General features: G+C 40.1%; 1 protein-coding gene across 3 annotated transcripts; it reads right to left on the bottom strand.

Annotated features, from left to right (window-relative positions):
- Positions 1–240: 240 nt before the first annotated feature.
- RAB3GAP1 (RAB3 GTPase activating protein catalytic subunit 1) lies at positions 241–24,762 on the bottom strand. Of its 3 annotated transcripts, XM_061354312.1 has the most exons (25): positions 24,663–24,762; positions 24,521–24,576; positions 23,506–23,581; positions 22,118–22,250; positions 21,826–21,904; positions 20,997–21,116; positions 20,363–20,528; positions 19,506–19,605; positions 17,851–17,932; positions 17,048–17,116; positions 16,209–16,282; positions 12,998–13,090; positions 11,443–11,612; positions 10,929–11,027; positions 10,516–10,688; positions 9,448–9,502; positions 8,814–9,182; positions 7,615–7,752; positions 5,838–6,065; positions 5,213–5,309; positions 5,020–5,123; positions 4,795–4,910; positions 3,884–3,986; positions 2,364–2,384; positions 241–1,104 (listed from the first exon to the last, which is right to left on the bottom strand). In XM_061354312.1, the coding sequence occupies exons 1-25, from the start codon at positions 24,678–24,680 to the stop codon at positions 862–864; spliced, it is 2,982 nt and encodes a 993-aa protein (XP_061210296.1). In that variant the 5' UTR covers positions 24,681–24,762; the 3' UTR covers positions 241–861. The 3 variants fall into 3 exon arrangements, 2 of the variants coding, with proteins under 2 accessions (XP_061210296.1, XP_061210298.1); XM_061354314.1 differs by lacking the exon at positions 2,364–2,384; XR_009725566.1 differs by lacking the exons at positions 241–1,104; positions 2,364–2,384; positions 3,884–3,986 and having other exon boundaries at positions 5,226–5,309.
- Between the last annotated feature and the right edge of the window lie 461 nt (positions 24,763–25,223).

Below are 25,223 nucleotides of genomic sequence, written 5' to 3'. Positions count from 1 at the left end.
ACGATATCCACTGGGGTTATTTTCCAGCAGGGCATATAATTGTCTCACCGTATCAGATCAGAGACACGTACTGCATTCCAATGGACTCTGTACATACCAGCAAGTTGCTTGCAGTAAAACACCCCCATGCCCGTCCTTTGTGTCCAGCTTCGCCCCTCACAGGCAGGGAAGGGCATAAAGTACCCAAACCCACCAGTGATCCACCTCACCATATCAGGTTTATGGCCCCAAATCTTCTGGGAGAAGTGCTGAAGATCTTTTTGGACAACTGCTGCGCTGCTAGGAGAGTTTAGCATGAACTAGAAGGTACTGTATACTTGAAATAAAAATAAGGCTACTGTAGAAGCACTTGCAACTTAGTGATTAACCAAAAAAAATTCTGGGCTCAATACTTATGATTAGCAATAAATACAAATTACTTAGTATTTGCACATCAATTTAAGTAGATTACTACTGTTGCTTGATAAAGTCTGATTAAGAACTGTAAAGCAGCACATTCTGCATGAATTTTAAGATGCAGTATTTGCATACAGCCCATTCATGTCCTTTAGTAAACAAGCTAATGCAAAATAAAATAATAGACTCCCTTTGGACAGAGAGGAAATTGCAAAGCTTTCATCCCCAAAGATCTGATCAGAACTACTCATGAAGCCATTTCACATCTCCAACTTAAGAGCTGCTTACAGGCATCCTTGACTGTCAACTCCAGTTCTGTTCTTGGGAATATGACACTCTGTACGTAACAACGACTGTATTGTCTCCTCACCACAAGCCAGTCAATTTGCAACATTCCTTTTCCCCAGAGGAAAACTAAGCGTGTGCTGCTTGTGAAGACACACAAAATGACCGCAGCCCAAGCCGTCAGAAGAACGTTGTATCTGCTGAAAAGGCACCTGCAAGTCGGAAGTCCTCCTTGGTCAGCACACTGTACATGCGCTGGGGCAGGGGTTTGGAGTAGGGGGCCGGGCGGGGGACAGTAGTGCGCAGAATCACCTCCCGGCCCGTAGGTGGTGGGAAGTCTGCAACACCCCCTGTGTTGGGTCGTCGCTCCTCTGCTGGACCCGATCTCCTCAACTCCTCGTCAAGCGGAGGCACTGCAGAAACCTTAAGTAAGAGCAGGGGTGTAACTACAGGGCAAGCTGTCTTGCAACATTAGGATTCAGAAAATGTCTCTTAAGAGGGAAGAGAGGAAGGTTAGAAATGGTAAACACGTCAGAAGGCGCTAGGTGTAAACAGAGCAAGACACTAATGGGATGTCAAGAAATAAACAGCACACAGCCAAATGGAAGAAATTCCATGTGTGGATGATGAAGCTCAGCCCAGACAAAGCTCCTGTTTTTTTGGCATCATGAAGCAAGGGGTTTGATCAGACAAAATGACCCCTTCATAATCAGGGCTCTCTCCTCAGCTCCCTGTGGCTGCACAAGGCCAAGTCAGCCTCATTTTAAAAACTGCCACCACTGCAGTCTTGATAAAGAGTCACCTGCCTTTTCAAACGCAAAGTACTACTTGGATAGGTGCTTTCCATGACCAGAAAGAGGCTTGCCAAAATTACACTACAGACCAAGTGAGACTGCACCAATCTCCATTGACACTCTGCCTCAGCCAGCAAGCAGCAACAGTGAAGGCTGAATATTGGAAGAAGGAATGGCATGCTCCATGCCAGTCCAGTAAACATTCCCTAATTATACGTACATACGTATACGCTCCCATACCCTAACAGGCACACAACTCCAGATTGGCAGCAGCACCAAGGTGTGGCAGAGCCCACTGGACATCCCTCCTAGCACCTTGGCAACCCCTCTGTGCTCCCCAGGAGCAGCAGGACCTGGTATTGCTCAGCTCTGTGGCCTGTGCAGGAAGAGTTCCAGGAAACCAATGGAGAAGATGCTCCCTGTGCTACACTTCTTCATGCAATGACCCCAGTTCTTCTTCAAACCTCTCTGCATCTCTGTCCAAAAAGTTCAGTAGTTTCTGGGATCCAAACTGCAACACGCAGGTCCCGTCTGTCACTGCCTCCCTGCCAAAACATCTGGCTGTTCAAGTAACAAAATACAGTGACGGCAACAGAAGAATATAAAGGGCGTCACCACGTATTTCAGCATCAGAAACCATTATTGTTCACTTGGAGAAATTACTTCAGTTGGTTTTTGTTTTTTATAGATTTCTCTCTCTTCACTACCTTAGAGGCTCTAAAAGTCTGTGAATGAGGAAAAACCATTCTGGAAACACACAACTATTTTTATGCTTAATATGTAAACAATAGTACAGACTAACTCAGGCTGCTGTACTTTATCTACCAAAAGGTTCAACTCTATGAAGCTAGGGAAGATGAGTGGGAAACGAGGGACAAAGTCGGTTACCTCATCAGAAGATTCAGTCAGCTTGGAAAGGGATGAGAAAAGAACCAGTGATGAAAGACAGAAACAAAGGCAAGTCAGAGGTGACTTACAAGAGGTTAGAAGGAGATTGTAGGTTTAAGAGACATCATGCACTCTACTCCCAAGAACATGCACTTGCTATCACAATTTTCCTGAGAAGATTTGATAATGTAACAAATTTTACACAACTCAGAGAACAGTCCAGGTTCCAAATATAATGAACATGGAAATAATTCAACTTCTGTTTACCAAACAACTCTCTTCTAAAATAAATCATGGAGGTGAAACACGAGATGGGTTTTGTACCAAGTTTGCTCCTGTCCCACTAAGAAGGCTTAATTAAGAGCCACCAGCTCTTAATTCTTCATTTCTCCACCACCTCGTGTAACCTAGCCTTAGTTACTGATGTTTCAAACAAGATAAAACCCTAGAAATTTACATTATCAAGCATTAATGCCAGAAACATTTACTCAGCTTTAAAACCAGAATGTCTCAATATTAAAAAGGCAATCATATACACATGCATACAGAGGGGCCAATCTCAGGCTCTACAGGGAAGCCTAAGTGTGGCTGGCTGACATGTTGAGGTGTTCAACCACATTTTCCATAAAGACTAGAGGGATAAAACAAACGTTCTGATTGTCATTTCTCAGAATAACTATGGTCTGTTTTCAGAATGGTCCTTTTTAAGCTGAGTTGCAAAACACAGATTATAAAAGCATCCATACCTTGAAAGTGTTTAAAGAAATGACATTTTTTACAGCAATGATTTCCATATGGGATTTCAGGCTCTAAGGTGTCTGCAACACTATGCTACCTTTATTACTACCGTAGTGATAATCTGATGCTATGAGCAGGTGTAATTCTGACAGAAACTGGCAGCTAATGCAGTCCAAGAAGTTTTGAAATCAGTAATTCAGAGCTAATTTTTACAAAGACTGCTTAAGAGAAAAAGGAATATTTATACCAATGTCAGCTGGGGAAGGGTTTCCAGAAAACAGGTGTGACACTGGCAGAGTGAAAAGAGCCTGAAACTTCCAAGGCACCCTGGTTTCCATAGAAGAAATCTCAAGTATTCCAAGTGTAAGCCTTAGTTAAAAAGTTACTCCTAAAATACTGAGTATTATGGCATGTTTCTCTACATTTCTATGTGAGACAGTCGACACACTTGATTGTTCTTGCTGTGATGTTGCCTATAACATGTAACTGGAGCAAAGCAGAAATCTGTGCCATAATAACATTACTGATGTCACCATTTGAAGTAAACATTAATGGTACCTCCATCTACCCAGCTGGCTTTAAGTGTCTGACATTCCAGGTCACTTCTTCCATCCTGTAAGGTTCCATTATTGCCAAAATCATGCTGAATATCACAAAAAAACCCTCAAGCACATTTATGACAATACATGCATATATGCAGACAAACTGGCATCGTATGATAAGTTGTTGCCTCATACTGCTGAAATTAGAGGTGTCAGCAAAACAATCAAGCTTGCTCTTACCCTCTGAGCATTCACGAACAGCTTGTGAATAATGCTTCCAGCAGGTCCTCTTCCTGCACCCACAACTGACACTTCTGGCTGCTCCAGGAGACAGTTTACAAATCTGATTGTACAAGTTATTGAGAAGGAAAAAGGACTGTTTAATTCTCAGCTGTATCTAGTTTGCTCATGTAAACCCAGAGCTGTTTCCTCTGAGGAGCTCTCCACCCAGTACCCAGCAAGAACTGGTAGACACTTACAGAAGTTCTCTTCTCTAAAAGTGTAAGGAAAAAAAACCCTGATGTTTACTGCTCAGCATCCCACCCAAACACTATTGCCACCTTTTCATCCCTTTACTCATTTCCCTCTGCCCTGAAGACATCTCCCTCAGCCTTCACTTGGTTCCCTCCTATTGCATTCTTTCATGCTAATACAAGCTGCTTTCTTTCACAGTTAATGTAGGTCAAATCAAAGCTGAACAAAGCAGCCTCCCACGTCAGTCAGGAAAGACAAAATTACAGGGCTGCTTGCGCTGCAACTCCAGCAGCAGTAGTGTGTTTCAGTAAGAACACTTAAGAAATATTATGAGAAAATGTAACTTGGGGGGGGGGGGTATTTAATTCCATGTTAGTTATGGAAAAGACTACATCTCTAGTCCTTCTAATGTTACCTCTTCTGTAACAAAGTTCATTAAATATACCTTACACGTACATGAAAAAATATAAATGAAATCCCCAGGATTGTCAGGATAAAAACAAATTCCATTAAAACAATCTGTACTGGATGTTGTCAAAGAGATGGTTACTTAGAGGAGCATTTAGGCACACCTAACGTCTCTAGGTAGCCTAGGGAGAGGGACAGCTAATGTTTAGAGTTACTAAATAGCATTCCTCAGTACTTCTGGAGGATAGGAGAAAAGGGGAATCGGTCACCTTTGCAGATCTTCTTTCTCCTCCTCATTTTCACATTTCTCTACCCCAAATTTTGCTTTCAGAGACCTGGCCCTGGCAATGACTGCTTCCACGCTCATGATCTGCGCAATGATTTCCTGCAAGAGTTTCATAAAACAAAAAATTAGAAAGCTGCTCTTTTAGCACTCCTGGGAACAGTGTTAATACCTATTTGGTTTTCAGCCCAAGCTTGTAAAAAAGCCTTACTTCCAACTTCTTGTCCTCTGGATTGGGAAATCGTAGAACTTTACTGGAATGAGATATTATCTGCTTAATTATCTTCTTAACTGAAGATATATCTTCCAGTGCTTCTATTAGGAAGAAAAGAAACAAAGAAGTTGTAATTATTGTACCAGTGTTCACCCTAAAATATCTTGATAATTTATTAAACATCATTTACCTTCTTCCTTTACCTTGAGTACAGCTGCATGGATGATGCAAGGCAGGAGATGCCTTGCAAGGTCAGCTGGTTTCTGAACTGCAAGGTAATGAAGCACCTAGAACATTAGCGTATTTCATATATTAACCATCAAAACTACTTCCCAAAGATAAGGTTAACTATAAAAAATGGGCACCTGAAGTAAAGAATTCACAAGAAGGGAGCACCATTGCAAGACAGGACTCAATATACAGTTTTACATTAATTCTGTGATTGATTATAGTCCCAAAAGGTTAGAATGAAACTAAACTGTATTTTAGGAACACTTTTGCCTCCTATCACATACATGCAGATAAAAATGTGGTTTATTTACTAATAATTCAAAGAAATACCAAATACCTAATACCTAATAATGAATTACTGTGAATACGCCATTTTAGATATTTCAAACATACTGTTGTACAGCACCAAGAATTTCTGAACCATGTTCTAAGAATTTCTAACCCTAAGCCATGTACAAATCAGTTTAATAACTCCAAGAATATAGTGCAACAACTTGTTACTGTTTAAGTCTTCCAAGAGGAAGAAAAAATGGCTGTTATAATCATTACAGGTCAGACTATCACTAGCCAGGGAGATTTTTTACCTTCTCTGCCTCTCTCGTGTCATCAAAGAGTCTCTTCTGCCTCCGGGCTGGAACTGGTTTGGCTGTTTCCCAGGCCTCCACCCACATGTTGCTGGGAATCTTCATTCGGGCACTCAGCTCGCCCTTAATTACTATATTTCCCTTTTCATCAACCACTTCCTCTTCAATGTAATCCCGAGGGGAGTACCACCTCACAAAATCCTCCAAACAACAGCCAGGATTAGCTGCCTGGAATGAGGAGGAGATAAAATTTGTGTCTGAAAAATCCCATAAAGCCAGGATAACCTGTATAGAAAGCAGCAGGGTTCAGTGGGCAGAGCATAGGCTAGAAGCAAAAACTCTGGGAATTCGGCTTATAGTCACCAGACCTGGGAGGGTGAGGGAATAAAGCATAAATCAAGATGACGGCAAGGGGTAAAACACACACCATCAACAAAACCAAAGAAACCTTCTTTATCAATTATTTCTGGCAATATCAAAATTATACTCCTAAGGCAAGCTTCTGTCTGGTACCTGACGTACAATAAATACGAATTTTCACTATTGGTTCAATGTATAAGCTTGTAACATTAAAGTCTTAGATAAAAACAGCCTGAGCCTAAAAGGAATACTGGGCTGCGTGAATATGGTTTCAGCACTGACATTCCACCTTGTAACACTCCAATAACAAAATTCACCCTCTTCCTTTAAAAAGGAACTTAAAAAAATACATCTCCCCCAATCAAAACCAACTTCATTTCTCGTAGATGCAATGTCGACACAAATACATTAATCCATCGGTCTAGAACACAAAAGGAAAAAGTTTTCTGCTCCATGTTCCTATCAAGAACTCACTTCCACTTCTGATTATGGTTCTATATTATTTTGAGTTTTCAGATCACTTGCACCATAGAAATAAAACTCCTACATATATCTGACATGTCACTGTTAATAAACTGATTCTGACATGTTATATTCTTACTCTACAGTACATCTGTATCCTTTTACTACAGAGTAACACTACAATAATAAGCAATATTATATATATATATAATTTCATGACAGACCCTCCAATCTCTTTTAGAGTTCTGAGATCCTTTGATGACAGCAGTGTTGCATGCTCTTAGCTCCCTCTGCAGAGCTCAGAAAAGAAATGGAGAAAATTGCCAAAACCACAGCTAGTCCAGTTTGATGAACAGCTGTATAAAACTTCTACATAGTAGTAACTTACCCTTCTTACTGAACAAAACAACTTCAACTACACATAAAAATTATGTCCACCTCCCCAAATCCAAATACAGAATTATGTGTCAATAGATGTTTTTTTATTTAACCACCTTTACATTTTAACCTTTTGAAGTCTGATTAAAGGTGCATTTAGAACTAGACAGAGGTAAGAGAGACACTAAAGGAAAACTGTAAGGCAGTGGGATGCAGGTACATGTGATGTTGATTCAGGACTCTGAGGCAGAGTTTTCTTCTGACATCATTTGGCATGGGTTTGTCCCAAGTTTCCAATTCCCAATCTTTCAGCCATAAGTTTTGTTGGTGTTTTTCCCTTCCCACAGACATTCTGCATATTTAATGGAACATTACAGCATAACAAGCTAGATAAAACTGTTAGAACACGTCAAAGTCTATCGGTAGGGTTTTAGTTTCAATTTAAACTATTATGAAACTGTTTTATGGAGGATAAAAACCAACCAAACAACATTTGTCAGAAAAACCTTCCAAACTGTTCAACATGAGCAACAGTATGAGAAGAAAGCAGTCTCACACAATTTTTAAGTAGTAGTACCTTAAAAGACTCCATATCTGAGAGCAAGCAGGCACTCTGCATGCGTGCCCGAAGATGAGCACCTTCTGCTGATGTCCCTAGTTTTGCCAGTACCTCGGACTGTTCTTCCAGCAAATCTTCAGTCATGGGCGCTGGCTCCTGTAACATGAAAAAAGTTTACAAATAGCCTCTTGGAGACTTACCCCTTATTAAGGAAAGAGACTGGAAAGCTCCCTGTCACCAAAGGTTCCTTCAACTTTATTTGTACTCAAAGGAAATAACCATAACTTTCTATGCCTAAATTGTTTATCCTAAAGCTGTGCATTTGAGGATGACACTAAACAAAAAGAGAAGCTAAAAAGAAACAACTGGAGTATGAAGTAACACTTCAAGAATATACTGTTAAAATGCCAAAATCTGGATCAGGTGCAGGAAGCATTTGACTGATGCTGTTTTGTTGAGATGGATAAAAATCCACCTAAAGCTATGTAGATTTTTTGTTGTTGCCACTGTCAGCATGTAATTAACTGACACTATTTTGCCTGCCTACACTGTGCTCATGCTTTTACCCAACACTGACTACCAAACAATTTCTCCCAAGTGAATGACAAATACTGTATTCTCCATGCACACTGACTCCAAATGACTTCCTCTGATGCCAGCACTTCCTATTTCATCTCTAGTCACTCTGCAAGAAAGTCTGTATCAGGTAATAGTTCTACTTTATGATAAACCTGCTCTAGACAATGGTACCAAAACCTGATGACTACAGCTTTTAGATAGTTGATAAAGTAGCAGCAAATCTGATCCAATACTCTAGTCAGCTAGAAATCTTCAGGGTGGAAGGCCCACAGCAGTTCCTACTTTACAGGAAATAAAGCAAGTAGATGATGGAAAATGCCTCGAGAGCTGGAAATGAAAAGAAACCTAAATTTCAGGCAAGCAAGACAGCTTAAGTCATGTTTTAAAAAGAATTGTTTTGAGTGAAAATTGACAAAAAGACCCATTCTCTCATAAAAAAAAAAGAACATGTGAGATTTCAATTTAACAACCTCATCAAGTTTCAAATATGGAAACCAAGACCTTAGGCTAAAAATACTTAGCAATTCTAACAGCAGAAAGCTATAATCTGTAAACTACATACGATTTCACAATCCCAGGTATGAGCCATACTGAATGAGAGTCACACTGCACATCTGGCTCAGCTCTTGCTACCTAACCTGTGTTATTGGAATGTAGAGAGGCTCTCCTGGATGCAGCAGTGTCAGCTTCCCATGCGGATGCAGACGACCTTCTGGTTTTAGGTTTACAGGTTCTTTGTTGCCTTCTTTTGCTCCTCCTTTCTTTCCATTTTCCTGCCCATTTCCTTTAAGATCTTCTGTGTCACTTAGACATTCAAAAAACTCCTCTTCACTGTCACTCCATGATTCCCAAGATTTGCCAACTTCTTTTTCCTTATCGGGATTATCTCCAGAGTGGTCTGCTCCTTTTCCACCATCACCAGAAGTACCACCAGGTGAACGATCAGACATGCTCCCCCTTTTCCCCTCATCTCTTGCTTTCTTTCTTTCAATGCAACAGTTTAACATCTAACAAGTTAAAGGGGGGAAAAACAAAAAAATCAAAAACCAATGTCAGAAGAACTTGTTGAATTCCCAAAAATCTCTTACAATTCTAAAAGATAACAATTATATTGAACTTGTTGCTGTAATATTTTCCCAAGAAAATAAATCCAGACTCAAGAATACAAGCATAATTAAATCCACAGCAACAACATATTTAGCTTAAAATTGCTATGAATTTGACAGTTTCCTTAGGAAAAAGAAAAATCATGCTTAAATTTGGGATATTTACCTGAAGTTTCTGATGCAGTAAACAACATCTCAGATCTGGAGGGCCATTAGCTAATCTAACAAAAGGCAGAAGTGTAACCATTATCAATTATAAAGTTGTATCTTTCATACATATGTGGTCTTAAATCACATGAAATACAAAAGACGGACAAATACCCACACTGAACCCACCCCCACCATTTCAACTGTGCAGCTCTTCTGTATTCTGTGCAGAAAAGCTAGTGACTGAACTACCCAGAGATTAACTACATTTATTTTCTAGAGGTCATTTCTGAAGCTCAGAGATCATTCATGCTGGCATGGAACAGACACTCTGCATTCCTGGTCAGTTCGTCATTTGAAAGTTTTCAAAGAAAAATTAAGCACCTTTGACTTTGCTTTTAAATCTGCAGTGATACAGTAGAGTGATCTGTATATATTTCAGCTTCTATTTTATCCCTTAGTGTAGTAGTACACTACTGTAGTAGTACACTAGAAGTACAAACTAGTCAACAAATGGCCAGTCCATCCCATTAAAAACGGTTGTATTTCTGCTCTACACTGATGCCTTATCTTGACAGAATCCTTCATTCAGTCTGCAACAAGCTCTACTACAGCAGACCTAACCTGGAAGGGCTGGAATTCTCAAGACAGCATTAGCTGCCTGAAAAGGCTATCACACCAGCAGAAACTTGGAACAGCTCCCTTAGAAAAGTGGTGAAACTCCACCACAAAGCTAAGGTGTTTCTGTTCATATCAGTTCCTTCCTTTGTATTTAAATAATACAAACTGGAAGCCAAGCATTTGGATAAGCTCTGGGGTTTTTTCTCCACCCTCATTCACACAGTGAATGAGCTCTTTACCTTGAGCTTTCCCAAGCATTGTGAAATTTTCAAAGGAAGACACAGGTGCTTTTCCCTGCTCTCTACCCTTTCTAGTCTTAAGGAAGAGTAGGGAAGTAAAAATAGAGAATAACATTTACAACTTGGAAAACAAGACGGTATGCTTCGTAAGTCATAGTGAACTCACTCTGTTCTTGAAAGAAAGAATATTTTCTGGGACAAAACAGCCACACAAAAAAAAGTCTTACCCTGGAATAAGGTAGTTGTTCTCCCACCTGTAGCGCATTTCTAACACAAATTCTTGCCAAAGATGTGCTACTCCTTTTACTCCTCCATGGTAGAAGTTTATCATACAAAGACATAAAGCTAGCTTGTAAGTCAGACTATCAGAAGGAGCAGATTTAAACTGATTGAAGAGATTCTATGTAAAAAATAAAGCAGAAAATACAGGAACAATGGCATTTTTTCCAAAGTTACAGGATCTTTCCTGTTTCTCAATACAAGTGGCTAACTAACAAAAAACAAAACCCCACAATTACTACCAAGAGATTCCTCTTCCCAAAAATTATCTATTACAAGACAGGGCAACCACAGCACAGTCTGTATGAACACACTCAAAACTGTGCTCTCATTCTCATGAGTGCTAGTCAATTAAACTTACATAATCTTCACTCTCTGAAGGAGGATTGTTTCCTGCTGAAGTACTGGTTCTGCTTTCAAATCCATCTGCAAGTTTGTCAGCAGCATCAGGAAATAAGAACTTGAATAAACAAAAAAAAAAAAAATTCCAAACTTCCATCAGTTTTTTTCCCCTGCTTTTCCCACTTTCTCCATAAAGCTACTGCTGGTTACATACCAGGAATCTTTTAATTAAAACTGTTAGCAGAGTTCATTTCCTGTCCACTTACATTGAAAAGAATTGTAACAACCGTGGCTGTTTCAAGAAGCTGATAAAGGCAATTCAAATAATGGAAAGGACAAACACTTCATAATTCTGCTACAAATAGTAAGTGAAACCATACAATGACAGAATGGTTTGGGGTTAGGAAGGACCTTACATAACAGCTTGTTCAAACCCCCCTCCATGGGCAGGGACAAAAAAATAAAAGAAGCATCAGTGGAAGCATGAAATACATGTTTTAAATGAACTGGATGTGCATGGACAGCTCACTTACCAGGAGAATAGTGTTCAGAACTTCATTGTTTAAAGGTGATTCATCTACACCTCTGTGTTTGCGAATTTTTTTCTTTGCACTGTGAACCATATTTGTGACTGATAATTTATGGATTGGCACTGGTGCTGGCTCTGTGAGCTTCGACAAAGCATGGGTAATATCAGCAACCTCTATAAAATAAAATAAAACCAATCAAAACATAACACTACAAGACCATCTCTCTTTAAACATTCACCTGCTATATTCAGCCTGTTTATCATGTACTGATTGTTAACACCCTGTTACCAGAGCTACATGTCTGTGCTGTCAGGTTACATATCCAATATTCACTACTCCTACCCACAAAGCAGAATGAAGTCATAAAGAAGACACAGACTGCCCTTGATTTAATTTATTGAATGAAGTCTAGACTTAGTTGGTTGTACTGCGCCTGCCACCTACGGTAATAGTGCTGCATACTTGCAGACAATTACTAGCAGAGTATCAGCAAAACCCTGCTGAAGAAACAGTGTTTAAACTTTGTTTATACACGATACCAATGAATTCATCGTAGGTAACAAAGATTGCTCAAGCGTATGGTAAAGCTTCAGATAAGCCTTAAATAAATCCAGTATTAATCACAACATATGGATGACCTTACATGGTATAAGCATAATTCTGTTTTAAAGTCCTCAGGTAAAGTAGTCAAAACATTTTTTTCCAGTTGCTGCTGGTAAACTTTAGAATCTCTCTTACAATAAAATAACCACTTTTTAAAAGAGGGCAGACAAATTCAAATTAATAGTTACTGGCAGCCTGAATCACTTCATCTTGGCAAACGTTTCAAGAGAATTAAGAGGTAAAGAGGGATAAAGAGGCTGTATGTCAAGTACTGGAAATAACAGATACCCTACTCATCATAATACCTTTTTAAGGTAACTAGTGAGCTACTTCAAAACTAAGACCAAGTATAATCAAAGAAAATACATTTATACAGGCCTTATTTGGAGGGAAGAAAAGGCAACAAGGCAGGCAGGAAGGGAATGTTCACTATATACAGCAAGAAAAGCAAAAGAATGGGACACAAACATCAAAAGGATGTCAGTATCGACACTTGGTATAAAGTCTGAACTGCTGGTCAGATAATTCTGGTTTGTTTGGGCTCCCCCCCTTAAAATTCCTTAAAATAGAGAGTATGTAAGCAAAGCCTTTCAAACAGATTAAAAACTTTTTAAACTGTTAAAACATGCAACATGCTATACTTCAAAAAGCAGAAAAACAGTTAAAAAAATACAAAAATACACACTAGCCAAATTTCAAACTCTAGTTTTCCAGTCAGGGAAATAAAAAAAACAAAACACCACAACAACTGTAACAGAGGCAAAAGTCCTCTGGGACTTCAGGAGCTAAGCTTGCCTAGATTTCATGAGACCTTATACCACGTAGCACTGACCAGAGAATTCCTAGGAATTACAGAAAATGCTGATCAATCTCAAGTCAGAAGGGGACAGGGAACATAAAACAACATGAAACAATTAAAACCAAATAACACAAATCAACAAGATTTTTGTTTTACCTTTTCCTTCCTCTTCAAATGCAGACCTCCCGAGTATCTCATCAGTTGACTCCTTCCGACGGCAAAGCTTGAAGAATTCAGTGAGAAAGTCACCTATTAAAAAAAACAACAAAACACTTGGTTTCTCAGCAGATAGCCTATTAAAAATCTCACTGAACAATATGCTCACTCTCAAAGTGATTCCTGAGAGACACTAAATTTTATCTTTTCATCTAAAAGAACACAGCAATTTATTCTGAACCCCCTGATTAAAGCTTAGGAAAATGCACACCTAACCAGCTACCAGCCACCTCTCCAGAGCACAGCTCTGCAGGCAGTTTAATCCACTTCACCCAAAGCAAGATGAAGTTTCTGCAGCATACTGTTTGTCTGCACAGCTCTCCAGTGTACCAATCCGGCCTGTCAGATCAATTCAACTAAGGAAATGGATATATGCAGAAGGCACTTCATGAAATGTAAAGATACTAGGAAACCTAATTTTCACAGAACACACAGTCAGTGCTTACTCTCTGGAATCTGGTGAAGTAAAAACAGCAATGATGTTTACAGTACACAGATGCAGAATAACTTAAAACAGAAACTTAACTTCTTTGCAAAGCTCATCTTCTTGAAAAAGAAGACCAAAATACTGTCCACTCAAAGAAGTAAGGGAAGTGAGGAAGCAGAAGTCATTAGGTAAGCCCTCATTCTCAAGGGAGACTTCAACCACCCTGACATCTGTTGGAATGACGTTACGGCCCAGCACAAGCAATCCAGGAGGTTCCTCAATTGTGTGGAAGACAACTTCCTTCTGCAAGTAATAGAGGAACCGACAAGGAGAGGTGCCATGCTTGACCTCGTGCTCACCAACAGGGAAGGGCTGGTTGGAAATGTGGCACTGCAGGGCAGCCTTGGATGCAGCGATCACGATATGGTTGAACTTGAGATCCTCAGGACAGTGAGAAGAGCGCGCAGCAAGCTCACTGCCCTAGGCTTCAAGAGAGCAGACTTTGGCCTCTTCAGGAACCTGCTTAGTAAGGTTCCATGGGATATAGCCCTAGAAGGCATGGGGGCCCAAGACTCTTGGTTGGTCTTCAAGAATCACCTGCTACAAGCGCAGGAGTGTTGCATCCCAACTAGAAGGAAGTGCAGCAGGATGGCCAGGAGACCTCCTTGGATGGATAATGAGCTCCTGAGGAAAACTCAAATGAAAAACAGTCTTATATAAAGTGGAAGCAAGGACAGGCAGCCTGGGAAGAGTACAGGGATGTTGTCCGGGAAGCTAGGGACCAGGCTAGGAAAGCTAAGGCCCAGTTAGAATTAAACTTGGCTAGGGATATTAAAGATAACAGGAAGGGATTCTACAGGTACATAGCAAATAAAAAACAGACTAGGGAGAACGCAGGCCCCCTCAGGAAGCTCTTGGGAGAACTAGCTACAATGGATTTGGAGAAGGCTGAGGTTCTGAATGACTTCTTTACCTCGGTCTTCTCTGGCAAAGGCTCTGACTGCACCACCCAAGTCTTGGAAGGCAGACGCAGGGACTGTGAGAATGAAGACCTTGGGCCCACTGTAGGAGAGGAATTGGTTTGAGACCATCTTAAAAATCTGAACATGCACAAGTCCATGGGACCTGATGAAATCCATCCGCGGGTCCTGAAGGAGCTGGAAAATGAAGTTGCTAAGCCACTGGCCATCATATTTGAGAAATCATGGCTGTCAGGTGAAGTTCCCGACAACTGCAAAAAGGGAAATATAACCCCCATTTTCAATAAGAGGAAAATGAATGACCTGGGGAATTACAGAGCAGTCAGTCTCACCTCTGTGCCTGGCAACATCTTGGAGCAGATTCTCCTGGAAGGCATGCTAAGGCACATGAAAATCAACAAGGTGCTTGCTGACAGCCAGCATGGCTTCACTAAGGGGAAATCCTGCCTGACCAATTTGGTGGCCTTCTATGATGGGGCTACAGAACTGATGGACAGCGGTAGAGCAGCTGATGTCATCTACCTGGATTTGTGCAAAGCGTTCGACACTGTCCCACACGACATCCTTGTCTCTAAATTGGAGAGACATCAATTTGATGAATGGCCCACTCGGTGGATAAAGAACTGGCAGGATGGCCGCACACAAAGAGCTGTGGTCAATGGCTCAATGTCTGGCTGGAGATGAGTAACGAGTGGTGTCCCTCAGGGATCGGTGTTGGGACTGGTCTTATTCAACATCTTTGTCGCTGACATGGGCAGTGGTGTGCCCTCAGCAAGTTTGCCGATGACACCAAGCTGTGTGGTTCAGTTGATACGCTGGAGGGAAGGAATGCCATCCAGAGGGACCTTGACACACTTGTGAGGTGGGCTGATGCCAACCTTATGAAGTTTAACCATGCCAAGTGCAAGGTCCTACACCTGGGTCGGAGCAATCCCAGGCACAGCTACAGGCTGGGCAGAGAAGAGATTCAGAGCAGCCCTGCGGAGAAGGACTTGGGGGTGCTGGTCGATGAGAAAATGAACATGAGCCAGCAGTGTGCGCTTGCAGCCCAGAAAGCCAACCGTATCCTGGGCTGCATCAAAAGGAGCGTGACCAGCAGGTCGAAGGAGGTGATCCTGCCCCTCTACTCTGCTCTCGTGGGACCTCACTTGGAGTATTGTGTGCAGTTCTGGTGTCCTCAACATAAAAAGGACATGGAACTGTTGGAACAAGTCCAGAGGAGGGCCACGAGAATGATCAGGGGACTGCAGCACCTCCCATAAGAAGACAGGCTGAGAAAGTTGGGGCTGTTCAGCCCAGAGAAGAGAAGGCTGCGTGGAGACCTCATAGCAGCCTTCCAGTATCTGAAGGGGGCCTATAGGGATGCTGGGGATGGACTCTTCATTAGGGACTGTAGTGATAGGACAGGGGGTAATGGGTTAAAACTTAAACAGGGGAAGTTCAGATTGGATATAAGGAGGAAATTATTTCCTGTGAGTGTGGTGAGGCACTGGAATAGGTTGCCCAGGGAGGTTGTGAATGCTCCATCCCTGGCAGTGTTCAAGACCAGGTTGGGTGTGGCCTTGGGTGATATGGTTTAGAGCGAGGTGTCCCTGCCCATGGCAGGGGGGCAAGAACTTGATGATCTTAAGGTCCTTTCCAACCCTAACTATTCTATGATTCTATGAATCAACAATTCAGTCCTAAATTCACAACTGAATAGCTTAAAAGCTATAAGAGAAGATGGAGAGTGCTGATGTCTTACCCAACAGACACTGAGGGTTATCTGCTTTTCTGACTCTCACAGACCACTGGGGTGCTTGAATAGGATCCAGGTCACTTTGAAGGAAAAAAATAATAAATAAAGAACAACAAAAAAACCCCAAACCACCAACCAACCTTCACAAGTGTCATGCTGTCCCCACAAGTAAGCAACAGATGAGTATCAAGTTCTCAGTAAACATAATGTCATTGCCAGTTAGCCCACGGAAGCCATTAATATATACTACATTACCTAGGAGAACATGACAAACACTAAAATGCAAGCAAGAGTCCCTGTTCTCATGCACACCCATAATATGATTAAGAAACACAGAAGAACAATTCAGTTACAATTAAGTTGTCTTTTTGGAAAATGTACTGATGTTAAAAACTAATTTCTGCGTTAATGAAAACATAAACCACTTCCCTCTCCCCATTTCTTAAGTATCAGTATACACTAATACAAGCCCTTCCTCTTTAGGAGACGTAGCAGAAAATCTTGATGATAGTTTTTGGGAGATGAAAGTCAAATAGTTAATTTTTTTTTGCTTTCCGTGTCAGACTATCATCTTTACTGAGAAAGATGCAATACACAAAACTTTTATGTCTAGTATTAAAATATGCCTTAAAAAAATTAAGTGTACGTTCTGTTGATATTACAATATTTTCTCACACAGAAATGTTCCCCCAAATGAAATGTTCTATCAACAGACCCTAGCATACCTCAAAATGTGTTCTCTTTCACACACAAAGCCATGCACAATGCTTTAGACATCACTAAAATGGAGTAGTTAACAAATAAAGTACCATTCTAGGTATCTGCAATTCAGATAAAATACTTACGAATAAACATCATTTTCAACAATTATACCTTCCGTTAGGTGAGGCCATGTTGTAGCTAAATGAAGCTCACTGAAATAAAACAAGATTTAAATCTTTAAAATGTTAAGATCATGACAGGTATTTGTGATAATTTGTATTTAAGTTTCTTTATGTATTTTGCAGCATCACCCAGAAATTTGTTTTCTCACTGCATGCATCCTGTTGGTTATTCTACAGTATGCCACCCAGGATCGCACTAAACTTTATTAGTACCTGGCATACAGGACTACATACAACTCCTCTACAAAAGGAGAGATTGTGCATTGTGTTCTAGGTATCCAGGTATAGAGGAAAAAACAATGTTCATGAGTCGCCTACAGCATTACACACTGTCTAATACATTATTTTTAGATTTGCTGAGCCGTGATGGGGGTGTTAAGAAAACGACATGGTGAGATTGTAATGACTCAGTTCACAGGGTCTGTCGATTTAAGTCTTCTACAGACATCAAAATAAAAGAGTGGGTTCAACCCTTGAATGAAGGCACACAATTTTATCTCCAGTTAAGGTATATTTCAGTGTAACAGTTCCAGAGATAAATTGAGTTTATGGTGAAAAATTTATCACCAACAGGAATGCTGAATATTAGACAATTTTGCAAAAGGTCTTATTTGCTATTAGACCACTATTCTATACAGATGTTTCTTAAGTACTTGAATAATTAAATATCTGCTAGGACATACTAAGTGTATAAGATAAAAATGAAATAACATACCTCTAAGTCATCCATTAAGGAAGTTCAGTTTTCTGAACCCGTATCTTACCTAATAGGATCCTCACAGGCACCAAGTGGTAACTTCCCAAACTCCAAGCCTCCAACTTCTCCCCCAACCAGAGCATCTATATCTGAAGACAGATCAATATATACAGAATTTATGGAATATTTTAAGCAGCATTATCATCCTAATTTTGCAGTAAAAAGACAGTAGTATGTAGGATGCCCAGAGTACAGCTAAGCAGCTAAGGCGACAAAGCTATGAAAACACAATCCTAGCATACAAAGTAATTGTTTCCAGAAGTAATAATGTAACAGAACACTCAAAAAGACAGATAAAATTCTTGTATCTGTGTTGAGGGAAGGGTTTTCCCTTCATACAGGCAATGATGTCTATAAAGGCAGCATTAAAGAGTAAGTGTTGGTACAAGAACAGACATGAATTTGCCATAAAAATATTTAGGCAGAAAAATCAGTTCCAAGCAGAAAAGGAGGACTCCACATGAGCAACTCTGCAAGAGTGAAAGAGCAACTCCTTTTAAAAGAAGGCTGACAATTTTATGAAAGGACTTAACCCAATGATCTGGAAGATTCTTTGTAATCTCAGATACTTAAAGATGCCTCCCAGCATCCTCAGCAACTTCCCATGTTATATCCTTCAAATACATAATCTAAAAACAGACAGCCTTCACTGAACAAAAAATTTAAATGGGTAATAATGCATCGCAATGTCATTATAATAATGTTATTACAGCATCTGGTCCTTGATTGTAAATGCCTCTGGCAAACTGTTTATATATAAAATAAGTTGAGGTATTAGAACAGATAAAGTATTTGGCTAACTTAATTACATAATTTCTTCTTCAGAAAAGATAAAATACATTTAAATTATTTGATTGCACTTGAGAAGAGCTAATTGAGTGACGATAATAAAGTATGGGTCTAGTTCTTCACAGCAAACATAAAACCACAACTGCATGTAGCAATTGTAGATTTGTTTACCTACGAGCTAGGAAGATTATAATTTATTTTCTGATGCTATCTGTATTTTCTGACGCTATCTATATAGAAGTCTGTTAAAAACAAATCCTTGATATCTGAGGAAGAAAATGTTACCACCAAGCAAGCATATGATAGTTCACTGTAAGAGTACTATGTGAGCTAACTCACCCTTTTTTCTAAATAGCACCAGTATGGCATAAACTTATCAAACCTGGTATATGTATTTCCTATTCAGAACTACACCTTTTCCCATTGTTAATACCCTTACATAATTAAGTATTAGAATCGTTTACTTTATGGAAATAATTGAAAAATAGTCCTGTGACCCATTAATACCTACTAGAACACGAATTCAAATGTTTCCCTAAGGAATTCAGGGCACAATTCTTTACAGATCCACAGGCAGTCACCCCTTTCTCTCCAAATAGATACTACCATTTTAGAAGTACCACTGTATCTCTAAATACTAATAAAGAAGCATATTTCTAGGCACAGCCCTAACCAAAACACCTGTTACAATCATAAGCCAGACATGATTTCAGAGCAGTTTTAAATATCTTAGGGAGTAGGGTGGTACTCAGTTGTAACTGCAGCCTTTCCTAGTAATGCAGAAAATGTTTTAATCTTCTGGAAAGATACACAAGCATCTTCTTTAGCACTGGTTGTTTAACTTCAGTTATTCTGAGGACACAAATCTCCTACCTGGTGGCTGCTGTGGCCAGAAATACTGCTGCCAGTCTTGAAGCACATATGTAAGCCGAATAGCCATGCTAACAGGAGGCAGTGGTGTTAAAGGGCATCCCTTGAAAATAGGAATGAAAAAAATCAGTGTAAGGAGTACATCATCTCAAACACTACAGGCCTTAACACAAATTAGTTATGATAGTTTGTTTTAGAGCTAATTTTATCAGAATTGCAGTATCCCAAGTATTACTAGTAAAGTTATTGCTCAACACAACACCTACAGGTAAAACACACGAGTCATTCATATGCTCCATTTCACTGGTAATTCCAAAGTAACTGACCCAGAAAACATTAGATTTTCATTACGGATTTCTTTTCCTCAGCCTTTTGATGAGACTGCTGACTACCTATAATAGTTGTGAAGCATCGCAGTCAGCCCTAATACTCCATAAATAAGCAGTCCACTCAGACTCCTCGCATTTTAGCACGTTGTTATGCACTCTTAACTTAGCTTGGGCAGCTACAAAGTATCAAAATAGGAAAAAAAACCCCACTCCTAGCCTCCCTTCTTTTATACAGCAAAATAGTTTGGGCAGGAAAGAAAGCTTTGTTACAAGGAGACTAAAACGGACACATTTTTTCACATGCCAGTGAAAAACAAAAATGAATGAAGGTGGCAACACTGAGAAACTAAACCCATACCAATTTTCACTTTTTATCACTAGATACTGGTGATATCTGGAAAAAGGCTTTGTTGGTATCAGCAGTGGAAGTATCATCCTTACAAAAATAAAATCCCAAGACAGAAGTAAACCTACAAGCAACCAGGTAATAATTATTCTTTGTATCAATTACATACATTCAAGCAAACTTACAATCTTGGATTTGAAAATATCCAGTAATCCTGATAAATGAGTATACTGGTTTGGCACTTTGCGAAGATGAACCATTTCAAAGTCAGTTCGAACTCCCGGACCCTGACATTCTCCAACATACATTCTCCGCCATTTATGATGTATTTGCACAAATAGTGGTACCTGACTACAAAACATTAACATCACAGGTTATTTAAAACATCATACTGTCTTGTAGTCTCTAAAACCAGGTAAATATTTTAACATAATTCCATATTCTTTAGAATATATTTTCTCTTAGTAGAACACAGTTTAAAACGCTTAATAGGAATCAAATTAAAATACTATTAAGTTCAGCATTAAATGGAATGCCTAACAAATTATCATAAGCACAGCCCTATGCAGAACTTCAGTTATCTAATTTTCAGTCTAAATACTTTTTGAGGGAGATCAGAAAGTTACTGTTTCTACACAGGAAAGAAATCCTCTTCCAAACATTTCCCAGGGAAACTTTAAAAAACTTCTGTAACAACATTATGGTGCCAATACAACAAACTCTGAATGTCTTTTCCTAACAACTTAATACTTGTTCCTCACAACAGTAGTATGCTAGAGTTTTACCCAGACATGTAAGAAGGTTTATGCTTTCACCTACCAGCCAGTGTTCCCCAATGCAATGGAAACGGAGCTCAGCAAAAGGTTACATTTGGATTCACTGAGAACTGCATCGTTATTTGCAGCTGGAGCAATAACCACAAACTCACGTAAACCATACCTTAAGAGAAAGAAAAAACACACAGTCCTGGGTTTTAGCAATCCAGCTGGAACAGATTTTTTTAGAAATATTTTAACCCAAGTAACCTAATTATCACCAACATACTGCGGAATCTGTTCTTTTGATGCGCGTACCTGTTTCAGAGAGGACAAGAACTAAGCAGGTGTGGAATGCTGCAGATTCTCAAATCACAAAGTAACAGAGCTCAACAGCATTCAAACACTGTACTCAAAATAATGTGATGACCTCCAGGTCTATCAGTCCTGTGGATTTTTTTAGTTTATGGTAATAACAACTTTAACTATGTATACACAAAAATAATCTCTCTAGAACAATGCTATAATGCGCCAAAGATTTTCATTACTAAGAATGTGGTGGTGGTTGTTTCTTTAAGTACTGCACCCTTCCCTTTTAAGAATACATCTAAATATTACAAATAGAAGAGCTTGGTTAGTGTGTGAAATTTGGGAAAAAAAAAAAAAAAAAACACAAAAAGAACCCACAACACTTTGGGGGGACATAAAAAAAAATTAAAATAGGCCCACTATGGTGGGCATTTTTCACACTCCTTTCCTGTGTCTAGTACAAAGAATCATTTTACTTCAGCTTTAACTTTTGATGGAAAAAACTTGCAAGTGATTGTGTCAGCAAAAAAGATTTTTCCATTGCTATGCCTATTTCTATTAAAGATAAGAGGCAGCATACATACCATCTTACTAGACAGTGAGCTCTAGGAGGAAAGTCATTGTTCATGCACAGCAAGTCCTGCATAGGCAGAGGAAGGGCATCTGTAAAAGAAATTGATACACAAGAAAACATCAGCATCCATTCAGCTGACTTAAAATTATATTAGCAGGTTTTTTAATACAAAGCATACTAGTAGCAAAACATCAGATCACACCCATCAGATCCCAGAAAATTTCACATAGAAGCAAATCACCACACTGTGAATTCCACATTCCGAAACATCTTTACAGGTATGTAAGAGAACTATCACCTACCTTCCACCAGTTCTTCCTTCCCATCTTTGTCACTGGGTTCTTGTACAAGATAATGATGGGTAATTGAGAATTTGAAGTCTGCGAATGAAATTTCATCTGATTTTTCTTCCCATGCTCCTGTGGTGTATACACCCTGCATACATGAAAAAAAGCTATTATTTGATCACATAAATTTAGGCTAACATTCATAAGCCTTAAAAAGTATATTACCTACATGATCTACAATATTTATACAACTTTTTCTGCAGTTAAGTATTTATTACTAAATAGCTAAGCATGATTTAATTTAAAAAGAAAAAATTCTCAAAGCACTTCATTATGAAGGCAGCTGAATGCTAAAACCCATGCTGCCAATAATCACGTTCATTTCAAGGAGTATATATTCCCAAAGAAGTCTTCAGAACTAGATGGCAACAAAGTGGCAGATAAATCCTCTCATACACAAATCTGCATCTTATGCACACACACACTCAACTTTACCCAGAGACAGGAGTTTCCCCCCTGGGATTCTATCTATAACTATACCATTCCACGCAAATGCTACTTTGATACTTATTTTTTAGTATGCTTTTACTGATTATTTTTTTTTTCTATGATCTGCAAAACTTCTGTGTGTCAGCATAGACAAGTTTCTAGGTGAAAAAAAAGAAGAGAACATCATTATACAGAATTGTATGCTGCTACTTAAACAAACCAACTTGGACAACCCTTTAATCTGTAAAGTGTGCCTTCTCACTAGGAATTAAGAAGAGGAGCCTGGTCTAGGAAAGAAGACACACTGGAATACACTGACAGTTATTAGATAACACATGAATTCTCTGTACCCTGACTAAAATTAAAAACTAAAATTCCTCTGGAAACACAGTAGACATCCAGTCCAGAACAGCTGAATATATTTGCACTAGTATGCAGAAGAGCACAGCAATTTCCTCTCCATTTTCCAGGACTGAGAATGTACTACAAAGGCTCTAATTAGACTTTGAGAAATAGCCACTCGGATTTGTAAAACATACTGAGTCACAAGTAGGACTACGCAAATCTCAACTGTATGTATGTGAGGTGTGACAAAGGCACATGACAGGGCAAAAGAATTCCTTCAGAATTTAGAACGGTTTCAACCACACTTCCAGATTCAAAACAAGGGGGAGTGAAGGGGGGGAAATCACTAGGCCCTATATGAAGATCCAGGTTTATCAGGGAAATAGCCTGTTTGGCAGACAGCCCACCAATAACTTTACAAGCATCTGTGAAATTGCCATTTTTACAAGTGAAATTCCCCAGTACAAATCATTATTTGCCACACCTAAGAAAACAGCAACACATGTAACAGACATGTATTACTAATTAGTAATTCAAATTCCAAAGAAAATTCAGAAGCAGTAACTGACCTTTTCTAGAGGTTTGCCTGAAGAAATTCCAATAAGTTTCCAGTCATTCAATACTTCTTCTATTTTTGAAATAAATCTATTAGGGAGGAGGGAAAGGCATTAACATTTGCTGAACAGTAAACTTGTATCATAATTCAGCTACCTAAAAAGCAGGCTATATGTTGTCCTACTGTGGAATTCCTTAAAAGAAAACAAAAAAAAACCCCAAAACAAAACCAAACAAAACACCCCAACCAAAAACCTAAAGAAAAGGCAATTAAAAAAAAAACAAACTATCAGAATAAAAACAGAACAATTGCTTCCTTGTACAAATAAAATGGCCCTCCTGTGTTTACATTTCAAATGACAGTCACTTCTAGCAACTGCTACAAGCATACTTAAAGTGGTTATAGAATCTCACTTTTTTGGGGGGGGGTTGGATTTTTTTTTTTCCTGGCATTGCAGCATATTACTTTTCATACACACTCCTGTTTCTCCATTAACTGAAAAAATGCATTTAAGACAGAATTGTAAACTAAATTCTGATTTAAAACAGAGTGCTTAGAATCTCTACCTCCTTTTGTCAAAGACATCATCGCTTGAAAAAGCCTCTTAAAAAAATAACGTTAAGACTGTAAGAGCACTCTTCACCTTTAATTTTCTTGTATGCTGTTAACTTTCAAAGACTTCAGCTGTAAGATGACTATTTTAATAATAGGAAAATACTTAAAAACCACCTAAGCCTTCTAGATGTTTATTCTAATCCCTTGCAAACAGACAGCAAGACAGAGCTTTGTCTTAAGTTCACCAACAGCTTGGCTAGATCCTCTTAACCAACTCATCAGTGACAGCCTCGGCCGCAGAGACAAGCCGGAACGGCCGTGACGAGGCTCCGGGTGCCACGGGCATCGGCCGGCGCGGCCTCCCGCGGCACAGGGGACTGGTACCCTCGGCAGGAGCGGCCGGGGCAGACACGGCAGAGACCCCCTATCCCCTGGCCGTGACGAGAGCGGAACCAGCGGCAGGCAGCACCTACCTCTCCCATTCGGAGGCGGTGGTGAAGTCCGTGATCTCAAACACCTCTGACTCGGGCTGCGGGGAAAAAGGCGGAGAGAAGCAATGAGCAGGGAGACTGCCACTACGAAACATACAGGGAAAGAGATGGGGAAAACACTCACTTCACTGTCCGCCGCCATCTTCTGCCACTGTCAGAACCCCCCGGCCTGGGCGCAAAAGCTCACGGGAAGGCGGCGAAAGGCGGAGCGAGCCGTCCCACCCCTGAGCGGATGGCCACAGTCCTTTTTACGCCGCGGCAGAGGAGTATTGTGTGACTGCCTTTCCGCTGCCCTCCGTGAGGTGGGGATATCCAGGCTGCCCTCCCGGGCGCTGCCCAAGAGCCGCTTGCTGGGGTGTTTACCTCAGGGAGATGTGAAGCTGGGGAGTGGGTTGGTCCCAGAAACTCTCCGGCTCCGTCAAGGACAGCCCGAGAGGTTAAACGAGGTGCTCTACCGGCTGAATCGCCGTGCGCCCGGAGTACAGGGACGCGAGTGGTGTCACAGCTTGGCACCATGAAGCCAGTTGTGCCCAGCACCCGCAAGTGTATAAGTAATAAACACACTCCTTTTCCAGTCAGCCGGGAGCTGACGTGTCCTCCCCGGGCCTGCTGCTCCGGGCTCAGCCTAAAACGAAGCAGCTGCGCCTCCCAGCTCTCCCTTGTGCAACCCGGGGACATCCTCCAG

Source organism: Neopsephotus bourkii, unplaced genomic scaffold (assembly GCF_033783945.1).
Source record: "Neopsephotus bourkii isolate Nb327-2 ecotype Australia unplaced genomic scaffold, CSIRO-AGI_Nbou_v1 NB_730, whole genome shotgun sequence".
Lineage (NCBI taxonomy): Eukaryota > Metazoa > Chordata > Aves > Psittaciformes > Psittacidae > Neopsephotus > Neopsephotus bourkii.
This window is presented reverse-complemented; position numbering and strand designations above follow the sequence as displayed.